Source organism: Myotis lucifugus, unplaced genomic scaffold (assembly GCF_000147115.1).
Source record: "Myotis lucifugus unplaced genomic scaffold, Myoluc2.0 scaffold_39, whole genome shotgun sequence".
NCBI lineage: Eukaryota > Metazoa > Chordata > Mammalia > Chiroptera > Vespertilionidae > Myotis > Myotis lucifugus.
This window is the reverse complement of record NW_005871087.1, coordinates 2,451,193-2,471,502: the sequence shown is the minus strand read 5'-3', so window position 1 is coordinate 2,471,502 and position 20,310 is coordinate 2,451,193. Positions and strand designations below refer to the sequence as shown.

The window sequence follows — 20,310 nt, the reverse complement described above, 5'->3', positions numbered from 1 at the left end:
CCTTCAGAATACTTCTCAACAAGCACTCCATAGCCTTTAACAATGACAATATTCTTTTCCTGTGATGGAAATCCTACTTTTTCATTTGCTGTCTTGCCTCCTTTTATTCCTGATAGTTTTTTTTAAATTGTAAATTTTTTTGGATCCATTAGATCCAATTTCTTCTCAAATACATGTAGAATATAGGATTTTTTTTTTTTTCTGGTTCAGGGTACACTTCTTAATTTTATTTCCTTTACCCCAGCCCTAATTATGCAATTTAAAAAAAACACCTTATTTTTTAGCTAACCTATTCTCCCTGAGTTTCTGATGTTCTCCTTGCAAAATGGTTCCAGTCATTTGCCAAATTCTTGCTTAAAACAGGTAAGATGTTCTTACCTAAGCCTGAAGTGGTTCTTGCAGTTTGAATTCCTGAATTAACTTATGATCTTTCTAACTAACTTAAGGTTCCAAATATTTGAAGGCAATAATCAGGAGTCTTCACAAATATCAGGCATTTTCTATCAAAGAATTTTGGTGAGTCTAAGAAAGTCTCATCTCTTCCCTCAATAGTAATTCTTATTAGGTTTATTTTATGCCATAATGTGCTTCCAAATAAACACTAAACCACTGAAGTGTTTATATTTTGTTCACTTCTTTATGTATAGCATAGGCATTGTGTTAGTTCAGCAGTTCTCAACCTGTGGGTCGCGACCCCTTTGGGGGTCGAATGACCCTTTCACAGGGTTCGCCTAAGACCATCGGAAAACACATATATAATTACATATTGTTTTTGTGATTAATCACTATGCTTTAATTATGTTCAACTTGTAACAATAAAAATACTTCCTGCATATCAGATATTTACATTACGATTCATAACAGTAGCAAAATTACAGTTATGAAGTAGCAACAAAAATAATTTTATGGTTGGGGGTCACCACAACATGAGGAACTGTATTAAAGGGTCGTGGCATTAGGAAGGTTGAGAACCACTGTGTTAGTGTTCTTCAGAGAAACAGAACCAGTAGGATGGGTGGATGAATACATACATACATACATACATATATACATACATACATATGAGAGGAGATTTATTGTAGGAATTAGTGCATGCAATTATGGAGGCTGAGAAGTCCCACCATCTACTGTCTGCAAGCTGAAGTGCCAGGAGAGCCGTGAAGGTCTGACAACCAGGGCAGCCAATGGTGTAGCACCCAGTTCGAGGCTTCAGAATTGGGGAATAAGCAATGTAAGTCCCGGGCTCTGAACTCCTGAGAACTAGGAGCTAAGATGTCTGAGGGCAGGAGAAAATGGGCATCCCAGCTCAAGAAGAGAGAGAGAATTCACTCTTCATTTTTTGTTGAATTCAAGCCCTCAGTGGATTGGATGCTGCCCACTCCTTCTTTACTCAGTCTACTAATTCAAATGCTAATTTCTTCAGGAGAAAACCCTCAAAGGCATACTCAGAAATAATATTTTTACCAGCAGTCTGGGCATCCTTAGCCCAGTCAAACTGACACATGAAATTAACCTTCACAGGCAACAAGACAAACAAAAGATTAGGACTCCTGTCCTCTTCCCTGAACAATTGTAGTTCCTGTGAATTGTGCAGCCTGAGTTTTCATCCAGAGTGCTTAATTATTCATTCATTCGTTCGTTTGTTCGTTCAACAAAAGCACACCAAGTGCCAACCATGATGAATCAGACATGGTCCCTGTAGGAGCTTTCATAGTTCGCCTACAGTACAGATTCAGATGAAGAGCTGCTGAAAGTCATTATCACTTCCAAATCCAGGACCAACGCAAGGCTTCCTTAAGGAATTTGGCATTTGGACATAGTTGGAGAGACAGCTTTTGGACACGTGTTATATGTGGGTAGAAAGAGGTTAGAACACAGTGAAAGCAGAAAAAGGCACCAAGAAAGGAAATGACAAAGGGCGGGCTCTTGACTATGTGCAGGCAGATGGAGGTCAGGATGATTCTAAGAACTCAGTGGGAGTGGGTTGAAATTTACCCCAAGATTACATCGTTTGTCTCTGCATTGTTTGACAGGTGATATCAAACAAACTATTCTGTAATTCTTGTGGCAAAGAGTGGAATCTGGATTCTTGCACCAGAAAGTCTATTTCCTTCTAGTCCTTTTTTTTTTTTTTTTAATATTTTTGCCTTTAGCTCTTTTTACTTTGAATTGTTCATTATATCTTTGGAGGCAAGGATGGTATCTGTCTCCCCACAGAAACTGCTTCATTATGTTTTTGTACTGCCAAAGTTTATATGCTCACATACTAGTAGTATAGTACCATTTAAATATCTTCCCCCTCAATAGGCCGTTCTTAGAAATATTTTTCTCAAATAGCTTTATGTCCTATTTTTGCAGTTTCCAATTTGTTGTTGCTTTCTATTCTTTCCTCCTTATTTAGAATATCATTTCATCTTTCTTTCTTCTCCCTTCTTCCTCCCCACTCACCTTCAAGTGCTCCCCACCCATTTGGGATCAGTGTCTAATAGGAATATTCTAACTTGTTGAGTAGATCAAGTTTTTTCAGTAAAAGTCTCTTGACTAATAAACAAGCACACTCATTAAGAATATGTTTGATGACCTCTTTCAAACTACGTTTTAAGGGCACCCTCAGTGTTTTCTCTTTTATTGTCTCCTCTGCTCCACTGGGATGATTGGCGTTCATGGTATGTGGGCAAAATGGTTGAGAGGAAATTTTTTGTGTGGAGGTGGAATTTACTGTGGGTGGCAGCCTGGATGAGTTCCCTTTCCCTGTGGCCGAAGCATTTTAACCTAAGCCCAATTTAATGCTTTAGGCACAGACTTAAATTGAAAACAACAAAGTTTCCAGGAATATTGGGGACTTCTTAGTTCACTTGTCTGTCTTTTTGACAAGTTCCCTCAGTTCTTTTCAAAATAAAGAAGCAAGCTTGGTCTCCTAGAGAAAAGGTTAAATGAGCCTGAAGAGGTTGTGTCCTTGGGCTGTGTTCATATAAATTTATGAAAAAACTATCTAGATAATAAGTCAGTCAGTCATTAAAGTGATTTCTTCTTGATGCTTTCAAATTTAAAGCATTTATTCCAATAAATGTTGATTTGACCCCAATAACCTCTCTCATTTGAAGAGGTCACCACGTTACAGAGACTTTTAACTTTTTTACCATTAATAACCATACTAACATGCAAAAATACTAGAAAATGTTAAGAAACAACCAGGAAGGCAGGAAATTTAAACACAAAATGGGAAGACTACCATAAGAAAGTAGTAATAATACAAAAAGATGAACTTAGATTTAATTATCTACTCAGTTTCTGGGTGCTGTGGTGAATGTAAGATTGGCAATAGTTAATAGTGCATAAAAATTAAATAGCTTTATAAGTATGATCAGAAAAGAGAAATGAATCCTCCTGGACACAAGAGGGTTAGCAACAAAATGTGTTCCTTCTGGGCCGTATCAGGTCATATTCCCCAATCCATGCTTTAACACCATAGTATGTGCTTACTTAATATTTGACACATAATAAGAGCTCAATAAAATTTTATTAATGCTGTTTATAAGTGAATTAAGAATATATGTTTATTATTGGAATTTTACAATAGAGCATCTTCTCTTAGTTTCTGAGATCCTCACTTCTGGTGATTTTTTTCTCTATCCTAGAATTTGTCATTAGCAACCACTGTATCAACTCCAAATCTGAATTTCAAGCTCTAGTTCAACTTCAGGCATGCTGCTCTGACTACCACCTCCTTCTATGCACTTCTTATAGAAGTATAACATATGTTCAGAAGAGTGCACAGTTCATGTTTACAACTCAATACATTTTACAGAGTATCCACCCCTCAGGTCTCTACCACCTGCATCAAGATATCAAAGGTCCTCTTCTCACAGAGGTCTCTCTGGTGCCTAACACTTTCATTCTCCACAGCAACCATAACCCTGACTTCTAAAGCATAGATTTGTTTTGATTGTTTCTAAACTTTAAATAAATAGAATCATACAGTAGGAAGACTTTTATGTCAGCTTTTTCTAAAAAGTGCAACATTATATCTGTAAGATTCACCCATATTTGTGGAGGTTTTTTTTATTGTTTATACTAGAGGCCCAGTGCACAACATTCGTGCACTGGGAGTGGGGGGGTCCCTCAGCCCAGCCTGTGCCCTCTTGCAGTCCGGGACATCCCCCGAGGGGTCCTTAGCACTGCCACCAAGGCAGGAGAGGCTCCCGCCACCGCCGCTGCGCTCACCAGCCAAGAGCTCTGCTTCTGGCTGGGCAGCGCTCCCCCTGTGGAAGCGCACTGACCAGGGGGCAGCTCCTGTGTTGAGTGTCTGCCCTCTGGTGGTCAGAGCACATCATAGCAACTAGTTCTGCAGTTTGGTCAATTTTTATATTAGCCTTTTATTATATAGGATTATTATACAATAAAAATACATTAGAACTCATTCATTGTACTGTGGATTGACATTTAGGTTATTTTCAACTTGGAACAGTTCTAAATATGCTGCTCTAAATGTTACTTACATATCTCGGTGTGTATATAAAAGGATTTCTGCCATTCACATATCTAGGAGTGGGATTGCTTGGTGATAGGTTCTGTAAATGTTCAGCTTCTTTGTTACTGCTGTACAGTTTTACAAAGTGATGCCCGAAGTTAAACTCCTCTAGCAACGTCTGAGAGTGCTTCTTGTCTATATCTTCTCAAACACTTGATATTGTCCATTTTTTGCCCTCCTGGTAGGAATGTGTATTATATCATCATATTGGTAAACTTTTATCACCCTAATGACCAATGAGTAGGGTCTATATTCATATGCATATTAGCCCTTTGAATTTTAGATACTCTTTTGAAAAGTGAGTGACTATATATACATTTTTTATGATTGTTTATTTATTAAACTTTTTATTGAAGTAATTATAGATTCACATATAGTTTTAAGAAATAATATAGAGAGGTCCATTGTACAATTGCCTCAAGTTCCCTCAACATTTTGCAAAATTTTTCATCTTCAGTATGAAAGTTTTCATACCTTTTCTCAAAATCATTTCTAGGTATTTAATATTTTATGCTATAGATACAGTATTTTAAATTTCATTTTTAATCATTGCTGATATATACAAATGTAAATTTTTATTGACATATCCAGCAGTCTTGCTAAATGTCCTTATTAATTCAAACAATTTTTTAAAATATATTATTTGGAATGTCTAAACATTAGTCATGTCATCTGTGTTAGTTTCTTCATTTATATGCCTTTTTTTTCTTAACTTATTATACTATCTAAAAACACTAAAACAAAGTTAGGACAGATGATACTGGACATCTTTATCTCATTCCAAAATTCAATCAAAAAGTGTTCAGTATGTCACCATTAATTATGATGTTAGCTGTGTGTGTTTGGTAAATAACCTTTTATTCCTAATTTCCATTTATTCTTCATGTACCTAGACATGTTCTCATATCCAGGTATTAGATCTTATCAAAGATATTTCTGAATCTTTTGAAATGATCATACAATTTTCTTCTTTATTCTATCAATGTGGTGAATTATGTTGACTTATTTTCAAATATCAAATGTTCATGAGATATATTGAGCTGTAGTTTTTCCTTTTAGTAATGTCCCTGTCAGTTTTTGGTATAAGGAGCATGCTAGCTTCATGAAATGAGTTGGGAAATGTTCCTTTATGTTATTTCCTGGAAGAATTTATATAAGACTGGTTATTACTTATTTCTTAAATGTTTGCAAAAATCAGCTGAAGATTTTATTGTGGGAAGGTTTTGGATTATTAATTCAAGTTCTTTAGTACAAAGAGCTACTCAAATTTTCTATTTTTTGTGTCACTTCTGCTAAATTGTGCTATTCAAAAAATTTGTCTATTTAATATAAGTTGTCAAATTTATAGACATAAAGTTGTTCATAATATCCTATTATCTTTTCTACTTTCCCACTTCCCACTCTCTGCTTAACTCAATTAGACTTTCATTTCCACTACTCCATTGTACATGTTTTCAGTTTCCCCTCCATTCTGAAATCTGATGTACAATTCATTTTCAGTTTTTATCTGATTTATTTTTATTTCCTTAGTTGCCTTTGTGGTTTACTGGATCTCTCTTCTGTCCCATCTTTCTCTAGGTTTTATGTTACCTATCACAAAAAAATTGAGGAGGGGAAGGAGATAATTCATAGTGTGTATATAGAGTTGTTTCTAGTTCAAATTTTAAAACATAGTTTCTTAATCAGCTATATTTCCATAGTATTATCTTTTATTTTCACTCCTACCACAATGATCTGTGAACATGCTCGAACTTAATGGGCTTTGTTGTTGTTTTTTCCCCAAAACATTCATGAAAATTACTTTTTCTACAAAATTGAAGGCCTCGCTAGCCTGTGATCATGGCTACTGCTTACAGATGAGGTTTGTGAATTTCAAGTTGAGAACAACCTCCAAGAGTCATTCTTGTTACTCTGCTGTATGCCACCCACAAATGGCCCCGCCCCCAAAATACAACAGTCTGTATATTTTGTTTAATAATTTAACAACACATCTCTCTGTGGGTTATACTCAATACTATTCTGGGAAAATGGGTGGGATAATACAGGCTACCAATAATGCTGGGCTCCCATTTCTATCCTTTTCCTCTCTTCAAGTGTTTTTACTTCTAGTGTGTGAGGTATATGCTACTATCTGTATTCACTTCCACCTACTCTTCAGGGATAGTTACTGCTGTTACAACAGTCTACTTTGTTATTTCCATACTGGCATCTTAAAGAGTAAGTAGCCTACTTTATAAATTAACACTAACATAAAACATTACGAAAGCCTACACTATTACTGTTCTGGATGGAGATCCCACTTCCTTTTCCATCATTTCATTGACAGACGTAGAAAGGATATAGGAGGAACTGAGCAGTACAGGTCCAGGTAGGAATCCAGCCTTACATAGCCTCCTCTCTGTGGATAGTGTCTCATTCATTCATTGAGTGACATTCTAAGAATTCTACTCTGGCAGCTGTACTACTTAACTCTAAGCAAACCTGAAAAATGATAGAAATTTTCAATCTCAAAGTCAAGTATTGCTTCCCAATTAAGATTATACAATTTTACAAATTCAAAAAATATGTCATCCAAACTGCAGGATACCTCTACCCAAGGAACACGGTGCCTCTCCCTCAGCCCCTCACCCAACCCTGATGAATCATAACTCAGGTTGTTGCCTATATCCTCAACTTTCCTTTATTAGAAGAAAGTAGATGACCTTAAAGTAATTCACTCTGCACGCTGTTAGCATCATCAACCACAATTGCTGCTTTATCCTCTCAGCTTCCTTTCTGAGGTGCATTTTATGACTTTCCTGTATCGTTCGCATTGACTTTCTGGGTTTGATAGAGTCTGGAAAGCTTTCCTTGTTGAAATTTGTTAAGCGGATTTATGAATTTTATAGCAAGGACTAAAGCACTAATTTACAATCTAAACAGTGTAATGATGATTCCAAATGAGCAAGTTTGATCAAGTATTTTAGGAAATTCCAAAAATTGAAATGTGGGGGACTTTCTTGCCACTCCTTTGCTTTACAAATAATCAAAATATGTTTCCTCACAAGTAACATCTCAAACGTTTTTTATTTGTTTTGGTGGGGGAAAGAAAGTAAATCCAAAACTGAAAATTTAAGTTTTCTTTCTTTGTTTTCTTGGAAATAACCAATGGTTCCCCAGTAACAGAAACAGTTTGTTGTAACTTAAACAGGCAAAAACACAACTCCTCTCCAGTTTCACCATTTTTTTCCTTCTCTTTGTGTAAATATCTTGGTGAAGCAGTGTCTAGACTTCTTGGAGCAAGTGATGGAGTCTGGAATTTATTCTGTGGGTTTGAAAGCGGCTATCCAGGTCTCCCACATTGATGTGAAAATCTGTTGCTTTCAGAATATGTAAAAATCATCAAACTGTTTACCAAAAAATACAATTTATCAAATCATGCCAAACTTTGTGCTGCACACTACAGGGAAATGTTGTATGAACTTGTTCATTTTATCTATACTTCATTTTAATGTTCCCATCAGTCATATCAAGAAAAAATAATTTTCATATGAATATAGACCCTACCTATTGGTCAATAACTATAAATACAAAATAATTTTCACTTATGAAAGAATTATGGCAGATTTTTTCTAGCTTTTGAGAAATACCCATAAAAGAAATTAGTTTCAAAGATGCACATCCATTCTTGTTAGTTTTAATAAGTAATCCAAAGGGATTCATCAAGTAAAAGGGACAGATTTTTTTTTTATGTCACAGGTCCTCCTCTTGGTCCTATGTCACTTGCAAGCCAGATAAAATGAAAGCCACCTTTGAAGCACCCAGATCTAAGCAATTTTTTTGTGCATCCTGGATTATTAGGTCTGTCTGCACTTTATCTCTTAAGGAAATCAAGCTCTGTGCTTGCAAAGAAAATGCAGGGTTATTTGTTGCCAATTACGTAAAGCTGAGAATTGATCTTACATATAGCTATAACCATATCCTGTAAGCAGATGCTCCTAAATTTACAAGGCTGCCACTTCTTGAGGCTTTACTCTAGGAAATATATGTCTACTACAGAAGAGTTTGTTGTACAAGTTTATCCAGAGATAATAGTTTTACAGGGTATAAAACTCCATAGTGTCGACTTGTTTGAAATAAGTGTCTGTTCCTAATTTTCAAACAACGTTCTCAAGCCCTGTCTTAGTTTACTCATGACCAAAGGAAAAAAAAAAAGAACCCCAAAGTAGGGTCATTGGTTTTTTCCCATTAAAACACATACACACACACACACACACACACACACCATATTGAACTGAACTGACCTCATCTATAATAATAAAAGGAAAATATGCTAATTAGACCAGACAGCCGAACAACCTTCTGGATGTCCTTCTGGATGAAGCCGCCGTGGCAGGGGCTGAGGCAGAGGCGGTTAGGGACAATCAGGTAGGCAGGCGAGCAGTTAGGAGCTATGAGGCAGGCAGGCAGGCAAGTGGTTACAGGCATGGGGCAGGCAGGCAGAGTGGTTAGGGGTGATCAGACAGGCAGGCAGGCAAGCAGTTAGGAGCCAGCGGTCCCAGATTGTGAGAGGGTGCAGGCCGGGCTGAGGCACCACCCCCCCATGCATGAATTTCATGCACGGGGCCTCTAGTCCTATATAATAAAAGCCTAATATGCTAAGTGTCCAGTTGTCCATTCAACCAATCAAAGCATAATATGCTAATGATATGCTAAGGCTGCTCAACCACTCGCTATGACATGCATTGACCACCAGGGAGCAGACAATCGACCGGTTTACCAGTCACTATGACATGCCCTGACCATCAGGGGGCAGATGCTCCAACCGATAGGTTAGCTTGCTGCTGGGGTACGGCTGATCGGGACTGAGCAAGAAGGGCTGGACATGCCCTGGAGCCCTCCCATGGTCATTCCTCGGCCCCAATTATGCACAGGTGGGGTCCCTCAGCCTGGCCTGCGCCCTCTCGCAATTTGGGCTGAGGGAACCCCCATCCCAAGTGCACGAATTTCATGCACCGGGCCTCTAGTTTATACTATAAAATCTCTACTGGTTCTCTTTAGAATAGTAGCATAAAAGCAAGTTAAGTAATACTTAAACATATAGGGTAGCCCTCCTAGAAGAAAATCAGGTGCTCTGAGTATAAAGTAAAATTTAAAAATGTCTGGAAATTAAACAATAAAAATGTTAATCATAGGCATATTATTCTATTTTTTATCCAGAACTAGTTATTACACTCCATTAGTTAAGAAAAAACAGTATCTATAGTACATAGTAATGATCAAAAGGAGCCTCTTAAGACCTTATTTACTTAACTTCAAAGATAATGTAGTGGATTGAAAAGTGCTGAATCACAGGTCAGAAGAACTGGAGTTTATTCCCATTATATGTAGGTTTCTGTTTCTCAGTGTGTAATATGGGTGAACCATCTAAACAGAAGACGAGTAAGAACTTACACCTTAAGCAGTTCAGTTAGGTCATGTTCCCACTTCACTGAATGTCACGGGAGGTGTGAAGATTTGCCAATTCTGTTTTACTGACTAAAACACAGATGAGGTTTGGAATAACTCAGAATCATTTGAAGAAGCTTAGCTAAGAATTACAGAATATGCTTTCCATTAACTACACAGCCTAGGAACTCTAGTTTGGCATGAGAGGTCTTAAGAAATGGGGTGGATTCTCCTGTGAGCTAGTGAAGATTGCTTTCTATAGCCTCAGATCATGTTCCTAAATCTAGTTCACAGAACCACCTCCTTAGAGATGCAGACAGTGGAGCAGAGACAGATCAAAGTCCTGTCCTGCAGATGGGTGCCAGTGATGGCATCGTCTTATGCAAAGGATACATTTATTAGGCCCAGTTGCAAAGTCGTAATTACTAACTCTGGAATAGAAAATAACCAACTTGGCCCAGCTGGTGTGGCACAGTGGTTGCGCATTGACCCCTGAACCAAGAGGTCACAGTTCGATTCCCCGTGGAGGCACATGCAGGAGGCAGCCAATCTATGATTCTCTCTCTCATCATTGATGTTTATGTCTCTCTCTCTCTCTCTTTCTCTCCCTCCCTCTATCTGAAATCAATTTTAAAAAAAAACAAACTCTTTTTTTTTAAAGAAAATAACCAGCTCCATAGTGGACTGTCCTTTTACTAGTATATTCTAACTCTTAGAAAATCATGACCTAAGGGTAAAACATGAACCACAACAGTATCAACTCTGTGCTTAGATAAATTCATAGTTGGTTAATATATATGTGTGTGTGTGTGTGTGTGTGTGTGTTTCTACTTGCTATAAATCTAGGATTTTTGAGATTAAAGAAACATTTTACAAAGTATGTTTTAGAGCACTAGTTCTAAAAATTATTAGGTGCTACAAAAAAAAGTTTTAGAAATGCTGGTTTAATCAACTTTAACTAGGCTTTTGTAAAATAATTATTTCTCAAAAGTGTTTTATTACATGTCAGTATCAAAGAAAAGAATATAGTGCACAGCATTACTGGAGTGCATTGGAACACAGAGCTTTTTTCTCACTTGAGCCTAGCATTCTATAAAAAATACATTGTAGGGAAAACTGAATCAAAGGATATTTAAAACCTATATAACACAGTCAAACCACCTGTCTGAAATAGTCAGGGGACTATAATTATTCCCTGATGTACTCTCTAAAGCGGTTTTGTTGCTAATGCAAACACCTGCCACAGGGTTCTAGATGTGAAGTATTTGCTGAAATGTGACTCCAGAGTTCTATACTTATTTTAAAAATGGACAGCAATCAAATACCTGAATACTTATTATCTGCTTAAGGATACAAGGACAATGAGTTGGAGAAAGTATTTCTTAAAATGTTATATAAACCTTATAGGGTTGGTGACATTAATATAAAAAGCTCAGAATGATCAATGGCTATGAGGCATGCAAGATTTGTAATTGGAAGTGGAAGGTTTTCTACTCGTATCCTTTTATTCAGCCTTGAACAATAACTTATCAAGAATCAGGCATTCGGTGCGTTAGAAGATGCAGAGACAAGTGACACTTGGCCCATCCCTTCCAGGAGATAATAGTCTGGACAATTTTAATAGGCGAGCGATGAATGCTATCACAGAGGACAGGGCACAGAAAGCTCGGATAATATTGAACTAAAAAGCTAAATGAGTAATATCACCACGACTTTCAAACAATCGCTCTTGGTCCAAGTGACAAGGCTGTTTAATACGTACATATGTGAATTGCACTGAGCTGTTATTAGTAGCAACAAGAATACAGACAACAGTCAGTTGGTTTGGAGTTGTTTCATTAAAGCTGTCTCTATTTTTTAACCAATAGATACAGTAGGACAGTGCTTATTTTACAACGAAGATGCATTTACTCAAGAATTGCTTTGCTGCTATAATTCTCCATAAATATTAAACAACAACCATTGAGCTAGTCTCCATTCATATATTCCCTTGATTCAGAATCACTTTGCCTCTTGGGTACTGAAAGTACCGAGATAAGTAAAGTATACTAATTTAGGTTTTGCATATTTATGCATGGCCTTAATTTTTGAACTCAACAAATTTAGAAGAATAAATATTCACAGGCTCATAAACATAATTTCTCTAACCTGCATGAATTGAGAAATCTTATCTTCATTAAAGGATTCTGGTTCTAAAGTTTTGTGATGTCCATCAAGTTTAGGAACTCAGAAATAAAGTTTATTCTATAGAAAATTCCATTGTCGAAGAGTAGAACTTTGAATTTGCAAGGGAGATGTGTATTAGAAATAGGAATACGGGTCGTACTTTCTGTTAGATGACACTGTAATTTTTCTGGGGCTCCCTATCTTCATTGCAAAAAATACATGTTATCCCCAATACATATGTTACTGAATACTACAACTTAGTGGGAAAAAAATGGTTTGAATGTTTCATTGTTTATTTGGACGAAGAAAATTTGGAGAATTCAAGGAGTTGAAAAGGGAATCCTGAACGTGAAAGTGACAAGAGAATGGGATGGGGAGGGAACAAAGGAGGCTGTAACATTATCTGCAATATATACATGTAGATATATATAGATACATAGATATAGATATAAAATAGTTATGTGAAAATAACAAAATGATGACAATTGCCAATTCTCAATGTTGCTACATAAGTATTTCTTGCATTATTCCTCTATTATTTTTATTTAGACAATAAATTATTATTAACAATCTGATTCATTCATTCAACAAATAATTTGTTGAGAGCCTACTATGTGATAGATGCCAGCAGGAAAATGGAGAAAATAAAGAACATCATCCCTGCCCTCATGGAGTTTATGTTTTAGATATGAAAGTGAAATAATTTGAGATCTGGTATAGACTATTTACAAAGACAGAGTGAGGGAATGGGGGTGGTTAATTTCTACTGATACTGTGGAGGTGGGCTGCCATTAATACTGAATCAGTAAGGAGCGGTAATTCTGTGCTGATAGGAACTGCCTTAGTTTTGGTCAAAATAGAGTTGAACTCTAATCATGCACTGGCCATGGGCCACATATCTCATGTGATGTCTACTTTCCTCTTTGGTTGCAATCCCAAGTTCACCTGCATTTTTCTTTGATTCCCTCTAGTATATGACTGCTGCTGCTCCTATGCAAGGGACCTACATTCCCCAGTACACGCCTGTGCCTCCGACAGCTGTTTCTATTGAAGTAAGTCTGTCTCTGTCTTATGGAAAGAGGGTCACAGAGATACATCTCAGCCACATATGCCATGGTCCCCATAGCCCAAGGAATCCTGATGTGAGATTTTTGTGCTTCTCTGAAATTGGAAATTGCAAGCTCAGTAAATGAAAATATGTGCCCATACCTGGCTAAGCCTAGGTTTTCCTTTGCACATAAAATAAGTTAATTTGCTATCAAAGTATGAGGGAAGTGTCATTTTCATATTTAGAGAAAAGATCGGAGACTAAATCTCTATCCCATCAAATGTTAACCACAATACCCGTAAATAAGGAGGGGGAATATTGCAACTCCAGTGCCTTGTTACTCAGAGAGGTCCCTGGACCAGCATTACAGACATCACTGGGGAGCTTGTTTAAAACTGCAAGCTCTCACGCACCACCTGGACCTCCTGAATCAGAATTGGCATTTAAAAAATGGAGGTAACTGGTTTGTAACATTGTGTAAGTTTCAGGGGTGCAACATTATAATTCAGCATCTGTATATACTACATGGTGCTCACCACCAAAAGTCTGGTTTCCATCTGTCACCAAATATTTGACGCATTTGCCCTTCCTCCATCCCCCACCCCCTTCCCTCAGGTAACCCTCAATCTTTGTCTGTATCTATGAGTTTATTTGTGTTTGTTTTATATGCCACATGAGTGAAATCATATGGTTTATGTCCTTTTTTGTCTGACTTTTTTCACTTCATGTAGTACCCTCATGATCCATCCATGTTGTCGCAGGTGGCAATATTTCATTTTTAACGGCTGAGTAATATTCCATTGTATACATAAGTACACCACATCTTCTTTAATCCATTCATACATTTGGTGTGTGACAAAGGTTTGCTGCTACTCAGAAGTTTAAGAGGACACTTCATGTAATTTAGGAACTCACAGAGACCCAGACTTGTAAGGTCCCAAAGAATGTGTCAGTTAATATTAAACAGGTTTTAGTAGGATTTTCAAAATTTTAAGACTGTGTGATTAAAACACATTTTCCTTGCTATAGTCAGCTGTCAAAAAGCATCTAGGACATGAGAAAATGATGAACCTGAACATTTAAACATAAAAATCTGCTACATATTTGCATTTCTCTATCTCAACACCAAAGATATATGGTTATCTACAGAATTTGAGCATTTTGATGACTACAAAATAATGAGACACATTCAATAGTGTGGCTTATTGAAAACAATGTAATTATAGTTAAATCTAGGACTTAAAAAGAAGTCTTTAATAAAAATAGAAGTACACTCTGATATATTGCTTTTAGTTTATGTTTATAAGGAAAACCATTAATTCATTTTCTATATAAAAACACTCACTGAAAATTCACCAATATCCATACAACTAAATACTGGTGGAAGGTTCAGGAAAATACACACAATACCAAATAGTATTAGGAAGGAAAAAGATTAAATTAATAAAGGGAGAATTTTCAGATTCTGAGGACCTCAAGGATCTTTTGTGGCAGAGAGTTGTGGCAGAACATTTGAAACTCAATATTGCTGCAGGTGTTCAAGGTTATAAGTGAAACTATGGGAATATATTCAGACAGATGCCTTTGAGGCCTAATAATTACCTAATAAAACTACCTGTGCCTCTCTGGGAACCAATATGTGTCCCTAAAGAGACCGACTTCAGAAATTCATTCTTGTGGGCATCTGTGAGGATCAAGAGAATGAAAAGGTGAGGAAAAGAGCAAATCAAAATTTTGATGTTTGTTTGACTCTTTATCTGAAACCTTTAAGGGAATTCCAGTTCTTATTGAGAAAAAAAAAAAAAACAAATTTCTGAAGGGAAACCTTCTTAACCATATTCTTTTAAAAGAATTCCAAACTTTAATGTAGATGCTTATGCAGGTCAGAGTCCATTGCTTTGCCAGATCATATAGACATGGCACAGTGCACTATCCCAATAAAATGCTTGAGTAGACAATTTTTTGTAGAAATCCTTCATGAATTTTTTAATAAATTACCATTCAGTGTGGCTGCATACAAGTCTGGTTGAAGAGTTGTAAGTATGAGCAAAATGATTTCTGGCCATTTGACTGCTCCATGGACGTGATGGCAAGGCTCCTTTCGAGCTCATTGAGGTGAATTTCTCAGCTCTTAGCCACATATGCTCCGTGGTTTTCCTTTGAGTACTTATTGTGGCTTCATAACTGAGCGCAGTTTTCCTCAAGCCAAAGAGAAGAGGGGAATTCTCTGAAGTCCATCTGGAAGAGGGCCCTTTGCTGAAGCCAATAACACTTTGTGTTCTTATTTGCCTCCTTAGGGTGTTGTTGCTGATACCTCTCCCCAGACAGTGGCACCTTCATCCCAGGACACCAGTGGTCAGCAGCAACAGATAGCAGTGGACACATCCAATGAACATGCATCTGCATATTCCTACCAACAGTCTAAGTAAGTTCGAGCTGTACTAAGCTCTTTCCCTCAAGATTAACTATCTGGGCTTTACTCTCTCACGTTGCACCTGTTAGTTTTTGCTGCGATACGCACCACCTCAAACTTAGTGACAAGCATTTATTTAGTTCATCATTATGCGGTTTGAGTCTCAGGTGGATAGTTGACTGAACTTGCGCAAGCATCTGGGAACAGCTGCTGGTCATTTTTGCAGCTCTTCTTCTGCATGTTGGTTGAGTGATGGAAGCCTCAGAATTTGTAGAACAAGAGGAAGCCCAAATGAGCAACATTTTAAATAAATATACTTTTGCTGATTTCAGAGAGGAATGAAGAGGGAGAGATAGAAATATCGATGAATGAGAGAGAATCATTGCTTGGCTGCCTCCTACATGCCCCCTACTGGGGATCGAGCCCTCAATGCAGGCATATGCCCTGAGTGGGAATGGAACGGTGACCTCTGGTTCACAAGTCGATGCTCAACCACTGAGCCAAATAAGTCAGGCATGACCAGCATTTTTCAATTCTGATTGTGACTTATTTGCTGCTGCCCCTTTGGCCAAAGCATGACCAAGCCCTGGGTTCACTACCAAAAGGCTTGAATTCAGAAAGGAACATCAAAGCCATTTTTTTAAAAAATCTGTCATACGTAGTTTGGAAAAACTCAATATTAGAGTTTTTCCAAACTACACATGAAACTAAGTAGTGAGCCTGCAGTTTGGTCTCCATTTTCCAATTTATCCAACAATTATTGCTTACTATATGACAGGGAGTATTGTAGATGCTAGTGAAAAACCAATGAACGAAGCAGATGCTCCCCAACTCTTGGAGTTTATTTTCTACTGGGAGTAGACTCAGAATCAATGGGTCAATCAGCAAACAATAAAAAAGAAACAGAATTTCAAAGCAGACTGCTTAAAAAGATTCTTGTGGTAGAAAGTGACTGTGTAGATACCTAAGGTTTGTATCAGGGACGGTCTCTCATATAGACCTAGTCTGTAAGATAATTAGAGGCCAATCCTGGAGAGCTTTGGAGAAAAAGCATTCTATACAGAACCAACCGAAATTCAAAGATCCAGAGTGGGGACTTGATGCTGAAGTGTTGGAGATAGGGCCACGGGGGGGAATTGTAGGTGATACAGTTGAATTTTTATATATAGCCTTTGTGTCGAGTAATTATCCTTGGTTTCATGCTGAGTGAGTTAGAAAACCTTTGGAGAGATGTAAGAGAAGAAATGACAGAATTTTGTTTATATTTCAGTGCCTCTGTTACCAATGCACCCTGAGTAGAGAGGGATATGCATTTTAGGATGGATTTCAGGAAGCAGCGTTCCCCCTCTTGCAATTGTCCAGAACCCCCTCTCCATTCCCCGTCTGATGAAAGCAGCTTTAGCTGCCTCTGCTTGTCAGCCCACAATGAGATGCTCTTTCTTAGGGTCCTCCCACCTTTTCATTGTCTGATGTGATGCTCTGAGAGGCGAGTGCTCTGCCTCTCATTGATTCTGGTGAGAGTCTCCCCATCCACCTCCACACCCTGTTTCACTGGTAGCATCGTATGCCCGGTACTATGCTCAGAGACAGGACCTGTGCCCTCAAGGATTTACAGTCTAATATGGGATTTAGACCTACACATAGACAAGAAAAATAGACTGCAAGGAAGAAAATGAACAGGGCTCTTTTTTTAAAGTGCAATAGGAAGTCATAGAAGAATGCACTTAATTTTTCTTGGTTGTGGTGAATGAAACTGTGTCTTCAAGGAAGGCTCAAGGTACGGAGTGGGAAAACTCAGAGCATTTCTTTGAGAAACAGATGCAGAGTAGTAGAATAGTGTAAAAAGGCAGATGGGACCCAGATTCTCATATCAGGTGCGATTCTGAGATGCTCAAACAGAATTTTCTTTGCATGTCCTTCCAAGTGAAGTAGACAATGGATTTGGAGGCAGTGGAAACAGTCCTATTACTGCAATGGTTCAGACAAAAGGGAACAGAGTTCTGAAGTAGGATGGTGGCAAGTGTGATAATGGTGCAGAGTTGGGAGGTAGAATGAAGTAAGAAAAAAAGGGAACGGGACTTTAAAAGCTCAAGCAATACTGTGGAGTTATTGATGCCACTAAGAGGCAGATGAGAAAAAATGGGGGGAGGGATGTTTGTGGAGAAAGATGAGGAATTGAATTATAATGAGTCCATTCACAGAAGCTTATTCCTTGAAATATTTGAGGAAGTCTACATCTGACCTCATAAAACTAGTGGCACCATGATTATGTGCCTTGAGCCATGAATTCTTACAGAGCTCTCCACAGATAATAAATGTCAAGACTAGAAGTCTCCATCCCTTGTCCTCAAGGAGGTAAGAAGTATGTTCCACAGGGAGTGCTCATTGCTGCAACATGACAGAGATGAAAGCACCTGGAACATTTCAAATGCGTGACATGGGAAAACCACTTGCATTGCCTTGCGGACATTTCTTTAAGCCTGGAGAAAAAATTTCCACAGGTCCTGTTTATATTCTCAGTTTCCTCTTAAACGGTGCTACTGTGAGGGTCGCCAAAGGAGGAATGCATGAGACCAAAAAGGGTAAATAATTATGAATTTATTAGGTCATCTGGAAAACCAGATGCGCTGAGCCTCAAAATGGTGCCAGCACCCAGGGATGGGAAGTCGGATTTTAAAGGACTCTAGGCGGAGAAGTATCCAGACTGGAGGGGAAGGATAATGGTCTTAGCAAGTGGGATGTGGTCTAACTGAAAGGGACTGTTCCTTGTGAAGTGGCCTAAAGGTCTCCCCGGGCAGGGGGCATGGATTCGATTATTTGATCAGACCTAACATAGTCTAGCCTTTTTGTTTTATGGAATAGGGATGAAGGCCATGTCTTCCATAGTTACTTACTGCTGAGGGGGACGCGAGATCATAGAGGGATGGACTTTGGAGTCGCTGGGACACTGTACAGATTTCTCAAGGTTGGAGGGAGGGGTTGCACCAGCATGACTGCCCCAAGAGACTGGTTGGTGAAGGCTTGACAGCGGTCCTATTGAGTGACTTGGGAGGTAAACGCTGGTCCTGAGGCTGCCACCGTGTCACTTGTCCGGTTTTGCTGCTTTTCTGGGCCTGGAGCTGAAATACAAGGGAGACCTAGATGTTATCTTTAGGGAGGAAAAGAGCAGGGGGCTAACCTGCCTGACTAGTGATAGGAAAGGGGAGGCTAGGTTCCCCGGGGGTCCAGGTTCTTGTTTTCCCCCTTGCTAGGCACCCAGAGCTTTCTGCCCGGGTGAGTTTCTGTACCTGGCGGTCAGAGGGACCTGGGCACAAAAGGAGGTTGTGATGATGTCTAGGGGTGGTTATTTCCTGAGTACAAGCAGGGCTTGTAACCTGGTGGATAAATTTTAGTATTATCGAGGCAAAAGTTAGAACAATAAGAATTATGACAAATGGTCTGATGGAAGAAAAGAGATTGTTTTGGAGGGTTGTAGTATAATATACCAAAATGAGGTTTATTCTCTTAGCTTCGTTTGTCCTTGGGTGTGGTCGGCAAATGGCACTAACTAGACTTCTGCTGTCTCCCTGAATAGGGTGGTTTAAGCCATTTACCCTCTGGTTGGGCAGGACAAATGCAAACCATTTACTCTTAAGTGTCCTCGGTTTAGGGAAGATAGGATTTGCTAGATGGCTGCAAACTGCTGTTTAACTATCTCAGTTTCCCTATTCTGCTTGTCCTGGATTACTGGCCTGTGCATATAACTTCCATTTAACATTTCTCCTTAGAAACCTTTTTACAACTTCACCTCACTTTCCTTTTCCCTCAAAATGCCGAAACCATACAATTTCTTGCCAATTTAATTAGAATTCTTAACTCTTAGAAACCTTAATTTTCCAATGATAATCAAAAAGTAACCAACCAGCATTTCTTAGATTGACATTTATGAACACTCTCACTTTCAAGAAACATACCTTCAACAAAGCATATGACATTACATTAACAGTTTAAAAAAAAAAAAAAAGCTAAAATCATGTGAACTTAAACATCTAAGTTGATCATTTAACCCAGAAATGCTCCAAAGCTTTTAAATTACCAATTAGGCACATGAGGTTGGAGAATGGGGGAGATGGGGAGGAGGCCCACAGCTTCTTCTAGGACTACAGTTTCCAGGCCTCCAGCTGCTTGCATTTAAAACTGACACATTTTTCCTTAGAGATAACATGCTAAGGTTTGGGGATAATGACTTCTGCTTCTGATAGTAGCAGGATGTTAAATAAACGTTTACAGTTTTGCTGTAAAGAAAGTTGTTCTTTGGGAAAGGGGTGTGTGTCTAGTAAGATGCAGTGTCGATGTGAGGTGGCTAATGGCTGTGAGACTAATCCATCCATCCCAGGAATAGAGACTGAGGAGGGCAGAATAAGTGGCCCCAGTGTCATTTAAAAAGGAGATCAGCTTACCTGCCACCACAATTGTTGCTTGAGGCTCTGTTTTGGTGATGTAAGTCTGTGGGGCCTTGTCAGGGCCTGGGCAGCTTCTTCAGTGGCCAGTCCCAGAGGCCTGGGCACTCCAAACTGGATCCAGAGGGTGGCCTCGCTGGATGGCTGAGGTCCGACTTGGAGGGGCTAGACTCCAGTCTGATTTCAAGTGGCCTTCCCTTTCACACCTTGAGCGGGGGTCTCATGTTTGGACAGGACTGGGCCCAGTGTTCTTCCTTGTTGCCTTTGAAGCATGGGCCCAGAGAGG

The 20,310-nt window shown here is 38.6% G+C and overlaps 1 protein-coding gene across 11 annotated transcripts in view; it reads left to right on the top strand.

Annotated features, from left to right (window-relative positions):
* The window catches only part of RBMS3 (RNA binding motif single stranded interacting protein 3), a 606,121-nt gene that overhangs the window by 565,936 nt on the left and 19,875 nt on the right, over positions 1 to 20,310 (top strand). For 6 of the 11 annotated variants that reach the window (XM_006087592.3, XM_006087588.3, XM_023752958.1 and 3 more), the window contains 2 exons: positions 13,096 to 13,176; positions 15,470 to 15,597. In XM_006087592.3, the coding sequence (XP_006087654.1) occupies positions 13,096 to 13,176; positions 15,470 to 15,597 (209 nt within the window). Of the gene's footprint in view, positions 1 to 13,095; positions 13,177 to 15,469; positions 15,602 to 20,310 lie in introns of those variants that run through there. The other 5 variants (XM_006087591.3, XM_006087596.3, XM_006087590.3 and 2 more) reach the window with 1 other exon arrangement.